Below are 21,092 nucleotides of genomic sequence, written 5' to 3'. Positions count from 1 at the left end.
ACCCTTCAGACACCAAACATTTCACCTGCTGGTGTCAGCTTGTTCTGCCCTTTAGCTCAAGCTCTGCTTGTTCATTGTGCTTTCATTTTTTCTAAACATGAAATTGGAAATAGGCAACTTCCCACCTAACGCTTTCAGTATTTGATATCATTCCACCGCTGCTGCAAAGACCAAACGGATCAGCATCTTTAAATATTCAACAATCTGTCTGCTTGTCAACTCCTTGATCACAACAGAGTATAGGAACTTTCACCACAGCTCATTTCAGAAATGCCACTGCAAGAATGATCAAACCCCGCGTGCTAAGGTTAGCAGCGTGGCTAAAGTTACAGCGAGCAGCCTGTTCAAAGCAAAACACAGATCTTAGACATTCTGTCGTATCAATACTGATCAAGTACAAAGAATGTCAAAGATTCCTTTATGACATAAATCAAGCCTTCATTTTGCCAGGAGAGCGTACCTGGTGCAGACAGAATCACATATTATTCTATATCCATTCCACTGTGCAATCCACATTTACGTCAAAAAGACAAGTTAATGCTAAAAAGTTTCCTACTTCCACTTCAACTTTTTGATTATTGTGGTAGAAAAATGTTCATAAATGTGAAAAGTCCAACAGTCCAAAAGAAAAAGCTGTAATTCATCACACAAATAAGTCACACAACTCTTTACACTGTTGCACAAGAACAAACTCTTAAAAACAGGAGTCATGCTAGCGGCTCTGTGAAGTCGTACTTTGGCACAGTGGCACTGTGAGCTGGATGCTAACGTCGGCGTGCTAACATGCTCAGATCACTACCTCGGTTGTTGTGAATGTGAATGTTGTACAGCCGAGGCTGATGGGAGTCAGATTTATCAGGTTATTCTAGTCGTAAACCAAACTGTTGGGCACATTTTCACCTGATGACAGCATCAGATGAAAAATCAGAGCATCGTGAAAATCAACATCTGAATAATTTTCTGTCCCAGTTTTCCTGCTACAGGACGTCAGACACCCACATCCTTCATTTGTCTGTCTCATTTATTCATCTTCATCGGCTTATTTGTTTATCTCGTCCTTTTCCTTGCACTTTCGTTTTGTAATTGCTCTGTATTTGTTCTTGTATCTTTGGGCCATGGTTGTAGGACAGAAGGTCACCTTGTTCTTGTCCGTGTTGTTTTTATGTCTTCGCTGTTTCAGGAGAACATAAAGGAGAAATCCAGCTGTTACTTGTCGACATGTCTCACTTTGGACCGAAGAGCTGAACGGACTGATATCGTCATCGCTTTGCTGCATCTCTAGCAGGGTTTTAAAATATTCTGGCACGTAATCTATCTGGTCTGCAGAAACTGTGTCTGTAGAGGTCGTGAGGAGGTTATTTTTCTCCTCACCACTGTGGTCCAAAACACAGCGAGACGTCCGGGGAATATTCAGACCCTGCAACCTTTTCATTCCAGCTGTTTAGCACAACTGCTAACCTGCGTGCGTGAGGTTAATTTATTTTCAATGAATGTCTCCCTTTTTAAACACATCCCAGCCTGTCAGGGAAGCTCTTGTTGTTCTTGTTGCCGTTGCTGGTGTGGCTGCCTGTTGCCAAATCAATTTCAGCTACAGCCAAGTACGCTGTCAGACTGTAGGCCTGCCAGCCATGACAAAGAGCTGCTGGCTGGAGGAGTCGCAGCGAGGCCAGCACTGCTGAGGGAGGAAACACTGCGACAGTATCCCAGAAGGACGCCAGCGATGCTGTGACTGCAGCACGGTTTCCACAGGACGCTCGTTTAGAGAGAAGCAGGTTTTCGGCCGTGGACGAGGTCGGTTCAGTGCTCTCTGAAGAAACGACGTGGCAGCCGCTCTGCTGCAGATTTGTATAAGTTTCAAAGAGCAATAAGTAAGATTTAGATGCTTTGCTGCCCCATTCAGGAGAACATGACCATCATATATCAGCAGGGGTTTGATAAGGTTATTGATCAATACCTGTGACTCACTGATTACTTCACCCACACCGCAGACACTTCTGGCCTCTGAAACTCACCTCCTGCCCCCCCCCCCCCCTAAAAAACATTTGTTAGATTCATGACTCAGGCATCTCAGTATTGTTTTATAGACGAGAAAGTGCATTTACTCTATTTTGAGATACCTGTACTTCACCTGAGTGATCATTTATTTCTGCCTCAAAACTCCACTACTACTATTATACTTTTTACTCCACTACATTTATTTCACAGCTTTTAAGTTGTTTATTCAGGTTATTAGTACGAAATATAATCAAAAAGTAAAATATGATTTATGTTAGTAGTACAATAAGTAGTTAGAATTGGCTCCATCTTTACTAGCTGCAACATTAAAGTGATAAATACATTAATGCATCAATAATAATAACCAATAATAGGCTACATGTTATTCTGAAATAGTCCATTCTGCATGATAAGTAGTTTTACTCTTGGTACAAACACTTTTGATGCCAATGGACACTTTGGTACTTTTATTTAAGTAAGATTTTGAATGTGGGACTTTTACTTGTGACAAAGTTATTTCCTCCACCACTGTTCCTGCATTCCTCTCCTCTGCCTGTCGTCAACATGCCAAGATGCTCACAGTGGCAGGTTTAATGTTTAATTTAGTGTGTTAGCATGCTAACATTCGCTAATTAGCACTTAACACAAATGTTATTAGCTCTGCATGTCTCTGTATGTAAAACCAAAGTAGTGGGCACGTTAAAACTTTGAGCTGATGACGCCACTAGATTCAATCTGGACCAAAGCATCAAGAACCAGCATCAAGTTCTGTTGGATAAACATGAAAACATACTGTATGTACATCCATCAGCCCAGCCGAGTGTTAATTCAACCGCCTAATCAGGCATGTTAAAAAAAATACAGTTAATGAAGGCATTTGAACGCCTCTCACCGCTACCACAGAGCCTTTGGAGCACCACTTTATAAATCATAAATGAAATGATGCACTCACTTTTCCTCCAATCGAGTGGCTACCATAAAGACTTTGGAGCATCACTCAAAACAAAGCAGAAATCAATCAGTGCCCGTGGCTGCAGGAACACCAGATGTCTATTTGAAAATAAAAAAATCTAATGTTCACATTGGGAAAAGTTGTATAGTTTTAACAGCTGCTGTCACCTGAAATGAAACACTCATTTTTTCCACACACACACATCAAATTGAGTGTGTCGGACTGAGCTGTTTGCCTCTACCTGTCCTGAACTGTGAAAACTTGATGGGTATAACAAAACTAATCCACTCCTGTCTGGAGACAAACAAATAGTAATTCCAAAAGAACATCTTTGACACTTTTGCATTTCATCAACTGAGAATAAACACAAAGAAAGTGACTCCTCTGTTTCCCCACAAAAATGATCCGTGCCACAGCAGCTGCTGTCAGATGGTTCGTGAGCGTCATAACGTTAATTAATGTTCTTTTATTTAATGTTATGTGTTGTTATCCATACCATTAGAAAGGTGCAGGCAGAGTGGACTGCAGCTTCCAGTAAGCTAGAAGATTCACATCATCTCTTATTATTAAAGCGTCTGCAGAGACCGACATAACATAAACACATACACATAAAGTGGTTGCAGCTGGGTTAGGTTTAGGCACCGACACAGGTTTAGAAAGATGATTGTGGTTTCCGTTAGAATAACTACGATACTTAAGGTAGTGAAGTTGTGTAGTAATGTATGTGACATAGTATATATCAGTTTAAGATCATCCCCTCCTTCCTACACAGACTCTTTATACTATGTCACTTTAATTACTGTCATAATTACTACTGCCACGAGGTGTCCACACCTAAATATGGGTCATTCTGCCTCATCAATAGATAATAACAGCCTACTGAGCCAATTAGGAGGCAGAGCAGGGCTATACTACATAATATTTATGCTCCTGTCGACAACTGATAAAGGTCATTAAACAAGCTAATGAGACTTAACCCAAAAGAACCCACGGTGACACAGGTGTCACAGACCTTTTAAATATTCTGGGAATTTCCCTTTACAGCTTTAATTCAAGAACCCTGACAGTGACAGCTACTACACATCCTGGTGCCGTCATGTGACCCAGTGACCATTTCCAAAATGTCGGTCTGCCTGATTAACACCTGAGACACAACTAAGCTGATTTTAAAGAGCTTGTTTTTGTTATTAAAAGGTGAGTTTCAGACACTTTAACAGTTCTAATCCTGTCCTAGATTATATGAACCTGTCCTGAACGTATTTTATGAAAAGGTTGATATGAAACAGCTTCGAAAAAATAATGCTGTGATATAAATTTAACATTTCAGACCTTAGACAGCAGGTAACAAATACTTTCAGTAATGTGTTCCTTGTGCTCCATTTGGTCCGTTTTATATCCCCCATAGTTTTACTTAAAGGAGAAAAGGGTCCAGGTTCTTGTGGGTTAAGTAAAAATACTCTAAGAAAGTATTTTAAGCACTTTTGGTCTTTTAAATATACGTTAAAAGTACCAAAAGTAAAAGTAATGTGTTCCTTGTGGTCCAGAATTGTGCTTAAAAGGAGAAAAGAGTTCTTATGGGTTAAATTGGCTAAACGATGCTTTTCCTTTTTGAACAAAACATCTCAACATGACGAAGTTGATTCTACACGACTGAAACATGCTGAAGAATATAACATAAGTGAGTTGTGGAGTATACAATCACTGCATACTTGTACACTGAACCCACCTGAGAAAGCATCAAGCAAATAAATAAAGGAGGAGAAGTGTGATCCTGCAGTCAATTAGCTGAAATGTAATTAACTTAATCCACTGTTTGGTTTGACCCTCATTATTCATAGCTCACAGTCCTACATGGACGCCACATTTTCAGTTAATTTTCTGTCTGGTTCAGAGGCTGCAGGCAGCTGTTGATGAGAGCGCTGCTGAGACTGAACCTGACAGAAAGTGAGCTTTAAAACTAAAAATAGAAGATAAAAGAGGCTGAAAAGCTCCCTGGAACATCAGAGCTGGTGACATTAGACATAAGCATTTCTCACGTTGTTTATTTATCAGTGCAGTTTTAACAGTTAGTCTGACATCCTAGTATTCTTAAAGAAGATTTTATTAGGAGATACTGTCTTGTTCGTTCATCTTTTCAACACTCGGACGCCTCACAGCCAAACAGCGGTGGTGAATTCCACATATCTATCAGCTGAAACCTGCTCGTCTTGTCACAGTCAGCAGAGCGTGTTTAATGCAAAGTTAGAGGTAGGTCAAACACTGTGGAAGTGGGGGAATAATTTCACTTTTGGTTCCTATCCAGGGTTCTGCCGGTGGGGGGAGAACGGCGGTTTCGCCCTTGGTTTGCGAGCGCGGCGTGAAGTGCCCTTGTGAATGGCTCCGTTAAAGTCAGTGACACGACGGTGTTTAGAGACACGGCGGAGATCGAGACGAGTTATTATCCACGCAAAGTCTCTTTGCACAAGGGCACGACACCGGACAGCAAAATTATAATGATGACAAACGGCGGCAAGACCAGCATGCATCTCTGATGAAAAGAGAGAGAGAGGAGGAGAGGAATTATGGGTAAAGAGGAGATATATACGAGACGGGCCGGGGGAGAAAAAGGGTGAGATCCCAACAGTACTAACAAAGACAGTGATGGAAGGATGAAGACGGTGATGACAATAAATGCTAATTGTGAGGGAAAAAAAGAAAAGGAAAAGGAAGTAAAAGAGGAAATGAGAGAGGAGGAGATGATACAGGAAAGGAAATGAAGCAAAACTAAAGAGAGGGAGGACAACTGCGATGAAGGAAGAGGAGAAAACACAGGAAAGAAAAAGAAATAAAAGGGAAGATAGGGAAGGACAAGAAAGGATGGAATGAAAGAGGAAATTAAAGTATAACAACAGATGAGAAAGGAAGCGAAGATAAGGGGGCTGAAGGAGGGACGTCAGGAAGGAGGATGTTAAGGGGGCAAAGGGAGCGAGAGGAAGAAAATGAAAAAACCACAGACGCACAGAAGACAGGGAGACGAGAAGATGGAGAGAACTGAGAGAGATGACGACGAGGAGCTTAAAGGTTTGGAGGTGATGAAGGTAAAGGCAGCAGCTCTTACCATGGTGGTGAGGATGTACTTGTAGAAGGCTGACGTCATCCCCAGCTCGTTCGCCTGCAGGTCACCACAGAAGAAGAAGAACATTTTAATATGGACAGTTTATCAAAAAATAAAAAGGAACCACCTCCTGCAGTTTGTCCCAAATATGTTTCACTCTGTTACAGATCCTGCTTCTCTAAACTTGTCATGCACAATAATATATATTATATTAATGGATTATAATTATTGAGGCATTAAAGTGGAGCTCAGATTAATGTATTTATACATGTTTTATATATATATAATGTATTTATTAATCATAACTGTATTGTTAACACAAAATCAAGTAGAAGTAGTAGTAGTTTTTGATTTGATAGAAGTTAACCTCTCATGTCGGCTGCTGCTTGTGGCAGAGAAACTTCAATCTTTACATCAGCGCAAAACTAGGTTTTAAAAATGTAAACAACTTTGCATCAGCATGCAAGTGTCATGTAGGAATGTAATCAAATCATGTGCTATCATAGTGATTATGACAACTACATGATCTGTCAGTATTCTAGGGGGTTAGAAGAACATAATAAGGAAGGAGAATAACAGCTGAAAGACACTAGTACGCTCTAGACGTCTTTAATCTGGTACCACTGAAGGATTTATACACACCTACATTAGAGCTGGGTGGTTCAATAGTTATATTTAATCCAGACATCTAAAAACAGCATCAGCCTATGATGACTTAGTCAACTCTCTACCGGACCTTCACAGCGAGTCCAGGATGCTTCTGAACGTCTTGTTCACGAGGGAGTGGGTTCCCAAACAGCAGACTGTGCAGTAATAAGTGGAGGAGAGTCTGAGCCCTCAGTATCATGTTACTGTGGCTCTCACTAAATGAATTAGTGTTCTTCTCCAGATTTAAAGAGAATCTGTCGGTGCAGAAGTGTTTCTGATCCAACACAGCCTTCAGCAGAAAGAAAGAATCTGTCCGTGTCTTCTACAACTGTTAGAAATGAGTCTGTTCAATGATCTGACAGTGTTAAGGGCTGGTTGGGTTTAGAGAAACATCGCATGTTAAGGTTGAGGAAAGTGAGAGCTACTGGCTTTGGGTAGAATAGCATCAGGGTGACTGTTTAGAAGCCTCCTGGCCGACATGCAAAACATAAACCAGCTGATCAATACATACTTTTACTCCATGCAAATTTCTTCTAGTGAGCCTGCAGAGTAAATTCCTCCTCTGTGACTCATCGAGCTGTTTGTCTCCACCGTTCCCACCTTATAAAACTCAGGAGGCTCTCTGTCCCGACCTCGCTGCATGCTGCTCTGGTTAACTGCTGCAGAGTGATCGTTTGATTACGGTCGATCACTGACACACGTGTGACGTCGTTAGTGATGCAGTTCGTACGTGACAGCTCAGACACTCCTCTCACTCGTTCGATAAGAGGCTTTGGTTGTGTGCTGAAGCGCTTCTCGTTTTCTTCTGAGGCTTAATATGCCAAATATTACATTTTATAGAAAAAAGTAGTTATTTCTTTTGACGTCAGCAAAGGTGAGGCAGAGCATCTCCATTCAGCTCTAAAACACCTTGAGGTGCATCTTAACCGTCTCAGGATGTCGGATTTCACAGCAGCAACACCACAGAAGGTGTCCTCGCTCCCCAGATGGGATTCAGTACTCATGTCTGGATATTGTGAGTTTCCTTTTGTTAAAAACCTGCTGCAGTGGCTTACTCCACCAAACCCTCCTCTTTAAGCTGTGTGTTATTAAAAACCTGCTGCTTCAGATTTTCCACACGCAGAACCTGACGGAACAAGTCGACCTGTACACATGTTCAACGCCAGGCTGGGATTTGAACTGGCAGCCTCACAATGAAGTGCTCCACGCTGTCTGGTATTAATCCGTTAACCTCCCATGCACTTTATTATACACTGCTTTATTCTGCCTGCGGGGAGTTGAGCTTTACATGAGAGAAGACAATCATGACAGAGTAACTGAGCGGCTTTACTTTGTATTCAAAACTTCTTAGACCCCCAAGGTTCCCGGGCAGAGTGAAATTATAACCTGCCAAAAGCTGCTAGATTCAGTTTTGGGGCTGTAGTCTGCTGAGTGTACCGGCCAGTTTGGCAGGAAATCAGCCCGTGTGTGAAGGTCCTGTTCTGCTCTGTAAACACCACAGAGGAAGAAACAGACTAACAAAGCAGGAAATAAAGATGTGTCAAGCAGACACAGACTTTTTTATTTCACAGAAGTGTTTTTCATTTCTCCCTGACACTTGTGGAGGCAATCTCTATTTCAGGCTGGAGGTTGGGGAGAGCTGGGGCTGCTGAATATCTGTATACGGATGAATTCGGGGGGGTGTCAGTATAATATCAGCTGTTTAAAAATGTTAATGAGACTTTCTGAGCCTTAGAAATGTATACTATAATGGTCTAAAATGAAAATGATTTTGGGGGCTCCTATTGGTTTTTCTTTCCCCTGTGTACTGGCACTACAGTTCCCATAATGCTTTGGGTTATGTAAAGAGTACATGTGTTGACTTCCTGACCTTCCTGAGGATGTGGTAGGAGATGGAGGCGTTGGCGTCGATGATGATGGTGGCCACTTTGTCGTCACGGATCTCCTTCAGCAGCGGGGTGGGGTCCAGGCTGTCATCCAGCATTCGCACCGACAGCGTCTCTCTGGAGATGAGGAAGCGGTGGACCAGCTCCTCCAATCGCAGCAGGCCTGAGGGGAGGAGTCAGGAATCAGGAAGTGGTCACGTCAGACTATAAATAAGTCGGTTGGACGGTTGGATTAAAACTGTGTTAAACTCGTGAAGGACTGCAGCTTGTTTACTTGCAAAATGATTGCTTTGACTTGGAAATTGATGAGACACAGAGTCATTAGAGACAAATAACTGCTGCTGCTCTGCAAACCAGGTTTGGACAGCAGCAATAAACAGGAATGAGAAGGGAGGTGATTTTGTTCATTAATATTCCTGACAGAGAATCAATTTGGACATGTCCATAAACACAAGGAAGCCATAAAAGTAATACAGATGATGATATTCATTAGATTAAAAACAAGTTTTGGCCGGCATTTATTCTTCAATTCAGTTTTGACTCAACTTAATTCTCTGTATTGTTCTCTGTTGTTGTCACTGCAGACACAAGCTGCATGCACGAGAGCCAAAATGACGTCTGACAGCATCGGTGACCGCTTATTAACATTTTGAGATGATTCACTGGATCTAGTGTTGAAACAAGAAGTTGATTAATCTTTTTTTTTTTGTCTGACACAAAATGAGTGGATGGCATTTAAAAGACTGATTAAACCATTTGTGGCATTTTCAGTCTGATCTGTTGCTTGTGTCATAAAACACAAGTTGAAGATTTGTAATTGGCATTTTTCAGTATTTTTCACATTTTACAAACTAAATGATTAATCTATTAATTGACAACATTGATAAAAAGATTAACTGACAATTCAAAAAAACCATTTAATTTCAGCACTAATCTGATTTACAGTCCCCAACAGGAAGAAAACAAAACATCTGACAGTTTCATTTCTTGTTAGTCATTGACTGAAATACTCAACACACAACCACCACTTATTGTTTTTATTATTTGCTTGTGTGCTGTTTGAATTTACAACCACAGCTGATTTCAGATCCCTCCTGCTGCTCCTCTTCTTCCTCCTCCTCCTCCTCAAAGCAACAGGAATCTAATTACTTTGATTTATTTAGCTGATGGTACAAATATTAATATAATAATACATTTGGAGGTTTTAGATGATTAAATAGTTCAAAAACAGATGAGGAAGTTACATTATTAAAATATTTCCTCAGTAACTTCTAGAAAAGGCTGCTGCTGTTGCATCATCTCAGTTTTAGCATTCAGGGCCGGTCGTCCGTCCGTCCCTGACAGAAGACGCAGGCGTGTCTCGGCTAATAGCTGCCATAAAGCGTTCATCACTGCCGCTGAGCTTAACTGGCCAACAGATCCAGTCATGACAACAATACAGGCCTTTTAAACACTGCAGTTAACTGGACGAGGAAACGGCTTAAAGGCCGAGACAGAATCTGCAGCGAGACTGATGAGATGAAGGGGGAAAGGTGGAGGGGAAAAGAAAAGGAAAGGAAAGGAAAGGAAACACCAGCAACTGTGGCTACTAGTGAATGAGTTCAACTTTGGTGATCTTTGAGTTTTGCACGTCCAAAAAAAAGTTTTTCAGGCGCTGGATCAAAAAAGCTTTTGTCTTTATTTTACAGTAAGAGGACACAGTCCTGAATGATCCCAGCGTTACGTACAAACCATCATCCTGCAGCCCCTTTTAAGCATCTTGGAGCCGTTATTTAATGCATCCGACTCCATATAACAGTAAATCCTGCCCAAAGTCGGAGATAACACTACAGCATTTGAAAAAATAAAGCGCATGATGTGAGCAAACCCCAGCTGGTCCTGGTACATCCATTCAGCCACTCAGCACTTCTTGAAGTATCTAAAACCAGCAGGGCAACAGTGAGCGATTGAACATCCAGAGGCAGGCAGATAAACTTGAGTAATGATCTGGGAGCTTCAGTTCAGCTCATAAAGTTACCAGAGATAAAAAACAAACTTCTGAGAAAGATGGTTTACGCCACAGAAAAGACCAGCGAGAAGCAGCGGCTCTAAAATCAAACACTTTTTAGCACCAGGACCAGGCGGCACTGTAACCACCGAACAGTGGGGATAAAGAGACGTGAGGGAGAAAATGGAGATCACACACACATAAACACACACTTGAGTGTGTTGAGACTCACATTCCGCCTTGGCACAGACGAGGCTGGTCGTCGGGTAGCCGAAGGAGCGCAGGATGGACCCGATGGCCAGGCTCAGGTCCTCGTTGCTTGGGTAGAGCGTCACCGAGGCGAAGCGAAGGTACGGCAGCTTCGGGGTTTCCTCCGGACCGATCTTCACGTGAGGGATCTGAGGGAAGGAGGGAGGAAGGAGGATTATTAGGAAGGACAATAAAAGGAAAAGTGAATCTGCAGCTTCAGGGTTTCCTTTGGGCCAGTCTTCATGTTGGAGATCTGAGGGAAAATATGGGGAAGGAAGCAATATTACTGAGAAGAAAAGTAAAAAAAAAAAGTAATAAAGAGGAGTGACGGGAAGAGGAAATGGAAGGAAAAAGTCAAAGAAAGACAGAAATAAAAAAAGATGAGATGAAAATAAAAGAGAATGAAAGGAAGAAAAGTGTTTTCACTGTGTTTCGGATTCATGTTTTTGTGTTTTTATGCTGCAGAAAGAATTGAGAGCTGAGCAGAGGAAAGAAAAAGATAAACAGGAGATGAAGCGAAGGTGATGACATCAAAGGAACAAATATATTTCTTTAAATCATCAAACTGTACAGGCTTTACCCGCAGTTCAGATAAGAGAAATGAAAGCTTTAATCAGACCGACGCTCTGTGATAATTAAGCCTTTGTTGAGTTTCAAAAAGGAAATCTGACAACGGAGCAAATCCTTGATCAGCAGTGATATCAGGAACTTGTTTCATTCAGAAGTCGCAGAGTTTGTGTTCAACTCCACTCGGCTGAAACATTAATATCAAAGGATTTATTTATTTGTTTTGCTCTTTTTTGGGCAGAAAAAGAAAATGTAAATCAGGCACTTTTAACACTATGTTAACTCAGCAAGGAAGGACTGACAGAACAAAAGACTCAAATGTCTGTATTTGTTACGTTGCTCTCTGCCCGTGTTGGACTGAACCATCCTCACTTCAGCACTGCAGGCACTTTTGGACGGCTCGTCCCTTTTTGCAAAGTAACAAACAGAAATATTTAAAATCCAGAATCCTGAATCCCTCCTTTGTTCTCTTTTGTGTGCGAGTACTTCCTTCCTGCGCTGAAACTTTTACCCTGACTACCACACCAGAGAAGAAGACTTTTCCAGGTGTAGCTCTACCTCTGCAAACCAGACCATTATTTTAAAGCTCATGTGTCCTGTGGGGACCATGAACCATGACCTCACAGCCACTTTCTTTTAACCATCAACACAATCTTTTCCAGTTGCAAACCTGAACTCTGAGAATCTGTTTCTACAACAGGATCTTTGACAGGATCTGTTTGAGGATCTGCAGGAGCCTGGGTCTGCTTTGGTTATTTCATCTGTGTGCATTGATTAGGAAAAGTCTCTGCTTCTCTTCTCTTTCCCACTCACGCTCATCACAGACAGCTTTGAAATATAGCCACCTCTGATCGAGAATATGTCTGATAAGAAGTTGGAAATGGCACTAATGCTGTCTGCCTTTTGGCTTTTTGTTGCTGAGAGACCTTTTGTCCCTTGTATTTCTATTTTTGTGAAAATCAGAGTGATCTCTTTCACTGACGGGCTCTATTCTCCTATTCAGCAGGGTTATCAGCTCAATACATTCCAGCATGCTGCGTTTTATGAGGACCAGCATAAAAGAAAAAAAAGTATTAGAATAGAAAAACACTTTATTATGACTTATAACAAGTCTCCGGGCTACAGTAGTAGTAGTACTGTGGTAGTACTACACCGTCTGTACCTTTAAACTATTTGATTAAAAGGATCAAAACCAGTGACAAAAAGTATTACATAATAAAAACTGTGGGAAAGAGTGAAAAAAAACTGGACTTGGCCCGATGAAAATGTCTTTGTACCTTAAAGAGTCTGACAGTTTTCCCCATTAATGTCACTGATGCTGCTCTGTTTCAATTTAAACTCCACAGAGCAAAGATCCTCTGACTGACAGCGCCTCCATTTAAGCTGAAAAATTAATGACAAATTGAAAAATTAATCGTATCAGTGATGAATGGGGAATCAGGTCAGAGGCCAAATGTCCTGTGTGATCCGCCACTCAGTGATTTAACCTCGGTTCACACCTGCAGAGGTTTAAACCATAAACTGTAATTAGCTCAGCTGGGCTTTACTCTGATCTGCGGAGCTTATTTTAAATCCAAGCAGAGACTCCAATAATATGAGTCCTGTCAGGAAAATGGAGAGGATATCAGGACAGTTAGAGGCTTAGGGGGAGATTGAGTTGGATTCGCTCGGGCAGGAAAATGGTTAAACCACTAAAAACGCTGGTTTTAACACCTGAGACTTTATCTTTCACACCACAGTTTCAGTGTCACTGCAGACAAATCCACTTCAACACATGCATGTGGCACCTTTCCTCTGAGTAATGTTAGATATTTTTTATGACATCAAACACAATTTACCACAACACAGTGAGGTACACTGCAAAAATACCATCTGCTGCTTGTCAAGTTGTTTCTGTCTCTTAAGAAAATATTTCATCTTATTTCCAAAGCAAGTTCACTTTGTATTTTCTTGGTATTTTTCCTTTTTTCAAGCTACAGACGCTAATAAGCTGATAAAATATTAGCTTTGGACAGCTAATGTTGAAATGCTCTACATAAACCAAATCATCTCACCAATTAATGAATTTGTCAGCAACTCTTCTCTGTACTTTGTACTATTACTGTCAAAAAAATGTATGTATGTAAATGTTGTATTAAATCGTGTCAGTAATAAAATCAGTAATAAAAAATATGTGTTTTAATATTTTGTAATAGACATTATAGTATCAGTACTAGTAATATTACATCTTGGTTTTTAATGGGAATTATTGAAATAATAACAGAAATATTCTTAGTACAGATTACAGCGGTAGTAATGGCACAAGTATAAGAAATATAAGACTCACAGCTAAACTCAAAATACGTTTCTACAGTATAACAGGACTTTATATCAGGACTGGCTCACCTCTTTCTCCCCACAGATGTGACTGATGGTGGACCCGGAGGCGGGGCTGGAGGCGGGGCCGATCACGGAGACCACGCCCTTCGGCAGGATCTGACACACTGGGGCAGAAAACATCAGACGTGAAAGTCACACATGCAGCAGCAACATGATCATCTGTTTGTGTCACATGATGAATATTATTATTTTTGGTCTCCACCAACCAGCTCCTGAGGGAAATATCTGGCTCTTTAGTTTGGTTTTTTAGTAAAATACACAACAAACAACCCGGTGACGTAGAGCAGGACTAGAGCTGGACTCCTGTGCTGCCACTCAGCTTACATGACTGACTGCTAACAGCACCACAGCGAGCAGTTGGGTATTTTAAAACGCCGGCCTCGAGGGACTTCAACCTTTTTTCTCGCTCCTCTCCACTGTGTATCCACATGTCAGCGCCTGACAGAGACGGAGAAGGTGCAGGTACAGTTCGAAGGGACAGGGCCAAGAGTAATTTATGGGGGAGAGAGTCCGACAGATCCGCAGTGGGCCGGCAGCCCACTTGCCTTGGCCAGTCAGCCAAACAGTCAGCACTTGGTTATTTTTATTCAAGCAGCGGTTGGACTCATTTAAAAATATGTATGTTTTGCATTGCATCAGCCTGACTGAGAACACTGCCGGTGCTCCAGATGGTCAGTTCATCACTGCTCGAGCAGGGAGTGAAGAGCGGCTTGACGTGAACCAGAATAGTTGGACGGACAAACAATGAGCTGACGTTCACTGTAAAGCTCGTGCAGATTCAGCTGGTAACTCTCTGCAGGTTCATCCTAGTTAACAGCACCACTGTCACACTGTGCTTACATTGACATTTCACACGCTGCTATTTTGAAAATATGATAGCATTGGTTTTTGTGCTGCAGGCCAAGCTGGAGAGCTTTTTATAGTCTTTTCCTGCATTTCCTCCTGTCAGACTGCAAACTACCCAAAGAAACTCAATCAATCAGAGGTCAAAGTTTGTAGAAAACCTGAGGGCCAATCCCCCAAAACTCCTGTTGCTATACTGTCAGTAAAAGGAATATTTTACTCATTTAGACTAGATCATAACTAACTATCATCTATGTGTAATATTGTCTGTGTTACATTATTTATTGGTGGAAAAGTGCTGTGTTTTTCTGTCATTTCCTTTCATTTCATTGTGAGCTATATAGATATATTAAAATGAGCCGTTTACACTGATCAGGCTCATTACCAGTTCTTTCTGATCACTGAGCACTGGCCGTGTCAAATAGACTAATAAAATAAATAAACAGATAAAATACTGGGATCAGTTGAGCGTATCAGCCTTTTTCAACTCAGAGCTTCTCTCATCTTGATTTTGGCAGCGTCACACAGAGTCGGCGGACACTCTTTACGGCTGCCAAGTTTAGCTATTTTTTTGTTTTTTAAAGCGAGCATGAGATAATTATGTGCTTTTCATTTTTCCCCCATTCACTAGTGTTTGTGAAAGGAACAGAGAAAAACCCAAATGACACACTGACTCAACCAGGTAATGAAAAACAACATTTACAGTCAGTAACGTGAAGTGACACTCAGGACGGACAGGACGGAGCCGGAAACTAAAATAGAAACACAACCTTTATAATGAGGTTTCTGGACTATAAAGCAGATAGAGGATGTACACAATCCAGCTCTGTTTCTGTATGAACACATCAATATGAAGCCCACAGCTCTGACAGGCTGCTTCTGGTGATTGTTGTGGAAACGACAGTGAAAGAACTTGAACTTGAACTATGGATCTTTTCACTATTCTGTGGTTTGCGTGCTTGTCCATGCACATAATGCACCATTTGTACAGTACAGTGTGTGTGTCTGCTTCCACCAAATGTTTTTTGTGTTTATGTGTGTGTGCTCTGCTCTGACAGAAAACATTAACTGCCTCTCCATCGGGAAGTCTTCCTTCGCGCTGCTGGCGGTTCATAATCGATAAACATCTGCAGCAGCCGCTCGTGCAGAACGCTACGAGCTCTGCGGTCGTGATGACCTCACTCCACAGCAGCTCTACACACTCCCAGTGTGTAAAACATGGCCACCGTCCATCCGTCCTTCTGTCCGTGTGTCTGCCTCCATCGTGTTCAGGCAGCACCTAGAAACCTTAAAGCCTCACAGAGAGAGCGGCTTTGGGAAACTCACACTGGTTTCATTAAAACAAAATTGAATTAACTCGTCTAATTTCAGGGAGGAGGTTTGGAAAACATACCAGGATTGAATAAAATGAATCAGACCTGAAACAGAAAGAGATCTAATGTAGAAAACTGTCTGTGGCCCATCAGGCAGTACATTTAGCCACATGATGTGGCAGAAAATAGATTTACATTTGAATCTTAAATTAGTCTAAGGTGACCAATACATGGTTAAAACCCCACTTAATAAGTCCGGTGGGAGAAATGAATGAAATTAATTTATTTCAGGACGACAGCAAAGAGCAGCGTGACGTCTCTTTGGTAAAACATCCACAGCGGCTGCGTGTTTTCTTTTTCTACCCTCTTCCTTTCTTTTAAAGTTCAGCGGTCAGTGTGTTTTTATGGGGGGTGGAAGAGGAGGCGATCAGCTCAGAGAGCCAAACGCAAAAATTCAAAAAGCACTTGTTAAAAAAGTTATTATTTACAGTTCAAGTCATTACTAAGCTCAGCTGTGAATGGTGCTGTAACAAAAACAAAGTTTTTTGTCAGTGACTTAAGGTGTTCTGGATTTATAAGAGGTGCTGTTATCGATCACGGTGCCTTCAGGCATTTTTAAGCACCTTTAACTCTAAATTTTAAAGCCCGTTTGCTGCCTGCTGTGTTACTCTGTTGAACATGTGCGATATTTAAAGTGCAGGTTCACTATGTGTGGATGGAAGAACCATTTGCGTCTGCTGCACTATTGACCTGCCTTGTTAAATAAAGGTTGAGGCTTTATTGCTCTGCTCCACTTCCTCACACAGTTTACCTTCACCGAAAATGTCAGGGTAAAGAGCAGCTGCAGCCGTGAGGAAGATGCACTGCTGCACTTGCAGGCAGATGAAGATTAAGGAGAGGAAAGTGACGTACTGGTGTCAGTGGTGTCATACTGGGAGTCCTTCAGCAGCTCGTACACGTCCACCTCCACCCTCGCCTGGGAAGTGCCCCCCATCAGACTGTTGATGTTCTCCCTCGCCAGAGCCAGCGCCAGACGCTCACCACGGCCGCACGCTGACTGGTCATCCAAAATGGCCGCTGGAGGTAGAGAAAGGGAAAATGAAGATAAGAAATAAGCTTTCTTATCACAGATGTTGGACACAGACCTGGTATACATGGATTAGAGGAAATATGATGCAAAGCACATGTTTTTTTGTCTTTTCAACAAAAATGTGTGTCCCCGGTGTGTCTAGAGCAGGGGTCACCAACCTTTTTGAAACTGAGAGCTACTTCATGGGTACTGAGTCATACGAAGGGCTACCAGTTTGTCACACTCCTCTGAAATAACAAGTTTGCTCAGTGTGCCTTTAGTTATTTATTATTATTATTATTAATGATTAATGATTCTCATCTATGTGAAGACACTGATCACGGTAGTGATTTCTCACAATAATTATCAACAATGACTTAACAAGGTGGGAAACAGATAAAATCAATATTACACATTTAATTTCTATTAATCTCAGCAATTGTTTAAATTTTCAGATGATCACTTCAACAACATTTCATAGAAAATGTTCCATTTTCACTGCCCACTGACAAAGAGAAGAATCAACTTTCAGATTTTCAAATAAATCTTATCACATTTTAAACTAATGAACAAATCTGCGGCATTTTTAACAAAATTATATCTGTTTACATTTCATGAACACACTTTTTCAATGTTTTTATTTAACGTTGTCATGACAACATCTGGTATCTGTTTCTTTGATAACTTCCTTCTTCTTCTTCATCAGAAAATGCGTAGCTCTAAACGAGACTTCCGGCCTCCTGAGAACAGACTGCTGCTTACCCAAAGCTGCCTTCAGCTCACGGGCTATTTCCGCCCGTCGCGCGCTTCCCGGTGGGCGGTTAGCATGCTAGTTAGCATGGCAGTTAGCATGCTAGTTAGCTTTGTGACTAGTAGTGAAGTGTCTCTCCACATTGTGCCGTTTTGTCGTCGCCCCGCAAAAGAGACACACGCAGTTTTCTTTCACAGTAGTAAAAAAAAAGAACTCTTCCTCCCATTCACTGTGAAAATGATGAGCTTTCTTTCTTTTTTCTGCCATGTTTTTTGGGTTAGAAACCGCATCCAGCTCCTTCATCTCCGCTGCGCTAGCTAGCTTACTCTGCACGAGCGCCAACGTTTTGTCATGCGCACAACACTGACCTTTGAACTCGAAGAGGTCAGAGGTCACCTAAAAACTATCTAAACTAATTATTTTATTTTTAAGATATTGTCATTTTCAAATCTATATAAATTCAAGTGTGATTAAAAAAAATAATAGCAACAGAAAAAAATTTAATTTTAGACGCTGGTCTTTTTCTCCTGCTCCATCTTTCAGTGAAGGCGAGCTGTTGAACATCCTGAATCAATCGTGCCATTGTTGTTACCTCGCTATGTCTGGCTCTGGTAAAACTGAGATGTCAAAGGTTTGAGTAAAGCATGCAAATTGTTCTGCTGCAGTTGGCTGCATAAACAATCATCTCCATGCTCTCCCACCATCTGTGGAGTCAAGACAAGAGCATTTACTTTATTTTGGATGAACTTGTCGCGAAAATCTCCTCACAAGAACTTTTTAACACAAGTGCATGTAAGCATCTTCTGTCAGGACCCCAAACTACAGCTTTAAAGGACATGAAAGTCAGCGTAAAAGACTGAAATGAGACCATCAGATCATTTCTGGTGCTTTTTAGCTGCTGTTTACATGTTGTTGTATGATTATTAATAATGTTAACATGACTCACAATACTGTAAATACATTCTGCTACTTGTTGAACTTGTAATGGAGTATTTTAACATTGTTATATTGGCACAGAGCACGTCTTCTACCGCCGACGTGTCTGAACATCGATCACAACTCATCCTTGAAGCGGAGTCAGGCCCCAACAACACATTAGTCTTGTGCTGTCGTGTATTTCAAGGTGCGTCTTCTGAAAAAAACAGCAGAGCGCGAGAACACACCTGAGCTCAATGAGTACATTCAAAAAAGGTGTCATCAGGTTTGTGATGATCCAGGTGCAACCTGCCTTGGAACAATCATGATTAGATCTCAGCCGCAGAAAACATCAACAGCAGCAAAATGACGCACCGAAAATAGTTTTGGTGCTCGTCCTTGGGTTTAAACAGGAAGCAGAGCGTTCACAGCAGCTGCAGCAAATAAAAAGCACTCGTCATCGTTTCTATTTCCTCCCACTTTGGTAAAGGAAGAGTACCTGGTGGATGTGCACAGCAACACCTGCCACGGTTATTTTCGTCCACACCTCCCCGCTGACTTGCCTGCTTTGAATACTGAGTGTGTGTGTGCCATCAGAGAGCGGGCAGAGATAGCAGATGGAACAGGCAGTCATGTAGTGCATTATATGGAAAGTGCATCCAGAGAAAGATCACATTTTAATACCGGCCCGTAAATTACGTCTGCTGCTGCAACCTGACTTGAGTGCGAGATGAGAGCAACAGCTTTGTCTCTTGTTTTACCACAGAAGTAGAGGACGCAGAAGGAATTTCAAGTTCAGGACTTGATTATGAGCCTCAGGATGGATTTTTATATTTTTTATTTTTTTGTTGGTGTGATTCATCCTTCCTTATTTCCCGTTTCCAGTGGACATTGAGCTGCAACGCCGCAGAGCAAAGACGCCACACAACAAGACTGAAAATCAAAGTGAATATGCTGCTGAGACTTAGTAACAAGCAGAAAGTCTGCTGCTGCTGCTGCTGCTGCTGCTGGGGTTTGTTCTGGATTTGATTTGTGTTTCTTAAATAATTAACGCCTCTCGGGGGGAACTAGGAGGCGATTTATCGTGTCCTTCCTCAAAAAGACAGTTGTGGGTTTTTGCAGTTTAGGAAAATACAAAGAGAGCCAGATGGTTCATGTAGAGTTATCTGACGCTCTCTGAATCGCCGTGCTGTGGAGAAACTCCTCTGGTACATGTTCATCTGGTGCCAGCGCTGCCAGTGAGGTTTGTCTGGTTGGAAAAAGAAAATGGTGCTTGCTGAAACAGACAGACAGGTAGAGCTCAGTATCTTCCCAGAATCCCCGGTGCTCAGGGGGAGGGAAGGGAAGTGGAGGATGAAGATGAGAGGGGAGATAAAGAGCCGCAGCAGTGTTCAGACACTATCTCTGTTTACACAATATCTGGTTCTGTGGGTCACTGTGACCACACACACACACACACACACACACACACACACACACACAGATGCCTGACAAAGAGAAGGAGCAGAGGAGTAATCACTGAGGGTCACACACTTGAACTCCATCCTTAAAGCGTTTCTTAAAGCGCACCGACCCTCTCGTGTCTCTCAGTGTTTCTCTGTAATGTGAGAAGCTCTGAGCGGCCATCTTTGTTAGCAGCTCATTAACATTTAACTAGCAGGAGACAGAAGGAACCAAAACACACCAGGAAGGTCTGAGGAGGAGGTGAGCAGGCTCCGATCATTATCATCCATTAAAAATAAAGCACAGGGACCTGCTGAGAGATTCTCTGACCTGTTAGCAGAAGGTTTTTCTCACTGCTCACCTCTTCATTTAAGCACGAGTACATCCCTTCATCAAGACAAATTACTGACAAATTATTTCCCCAACTCCACCTGAATACTTCTACCTATAAGCCTGTACATGTTCTTAAATAAATGAATAGATGGATCATAAATTACTGACAGGCTGTGGTGGAAAGGCTCCAGTGGTTTTATACTTCTACTGTGTGTTTTTACTGCACTACCTTTAAATATTATTGTAAAAACACCTGAACTATATTATGATGTATTATTAAAGATTAAGATGAGACTTTATTGATCACAGGGGGGGACGTTCACAAGCTGCCCAGCCGTATGTGAAGTAAATAAAACCAGCTCCACCTGTGGCAGCTGCAACATAAAAGCACTGAACACTAATAATATAGTGATGTTATACTGAAATGGGCCATTCTGCATAATGACTACTTTCACTTGATGCTAGTGCTTTTATACACTGTGTGCACGCAGACGTCTGTCTTATTGTTCTGAACCAGTTTGTGATAAACGTGTCGACGCCGTTTTAATTCCCTTTGTGTTTCCTGTGAAACACCTCCCAACGGACCTGTTTACCGACTCTGAGCTGTAAAAACAAAGCTCCACAAGAATTTTAACAATCAAATTATGCTGTTTTAACTTCCTTTTTTT

General features: G+C 41.7%; 1 protein-coding gene across 3 annotated transcripts in view; it reads right to left on the bottom strand.

The window, feature by feature from the left end:
• The window catches only part of LOC139216040 (glutamate receptor ionotropic, kainate 5-like), a 71,505-nt gene that overhangs the window by 41,520 nt on the left and 8,893 nt on the right, over window positions 1-21,092 (bottom strand). For all 3 annotated transcript variants that reach the window (XM_070847091.1, XM_070847092.1, XM_070847093.1), the window contains exons 2-6: window positions 16,826-16,990; window positions 13,764-13,861; window positions 10,795-10,960; window positions 8,560-8,738; window positions 6,045-6,098 (exon numbers count right to left, since the gene is read on the bottom strand). In XM_070847091.1, the coding sequence (XP_070703192.1) occupies window positions 6,045-6,098; window positions 8,560-8,738; window positions 10,795-10,960; window positions 13,764-13,861; window positions 16,826-16,990 (662 nt within the window). The remainder of the gene's footprint in view (window positions 1-6,044; window positions 6,099-8,559; window positions 8,739-10,794; window positions 10,961-13,763; window positions 13,862-16,825; window positions 16,991-21,092) is intronic.

This window comes from Pempheris klunzingeri, chromosome 16 (genome assembly GCF_042242105.1).
Source record: "Pempheris klunzingeri isolate RE-2024b chromosome 16, fPemKlu1.hap1, whole genome shotgun sequence".
Classification (NCBI taxonomy): Eukaryota; Metazoa; Chordata; class Actinopteri; order Acropomatiformes; family Pempheridae; genus Pempheris; species Pempheris klunzingeri.
The sequence above is the reverse complement of the archived record's forward strand: the minus strand, read 5'-3'. Positions and strand labels throughout refer to the sequence as shown.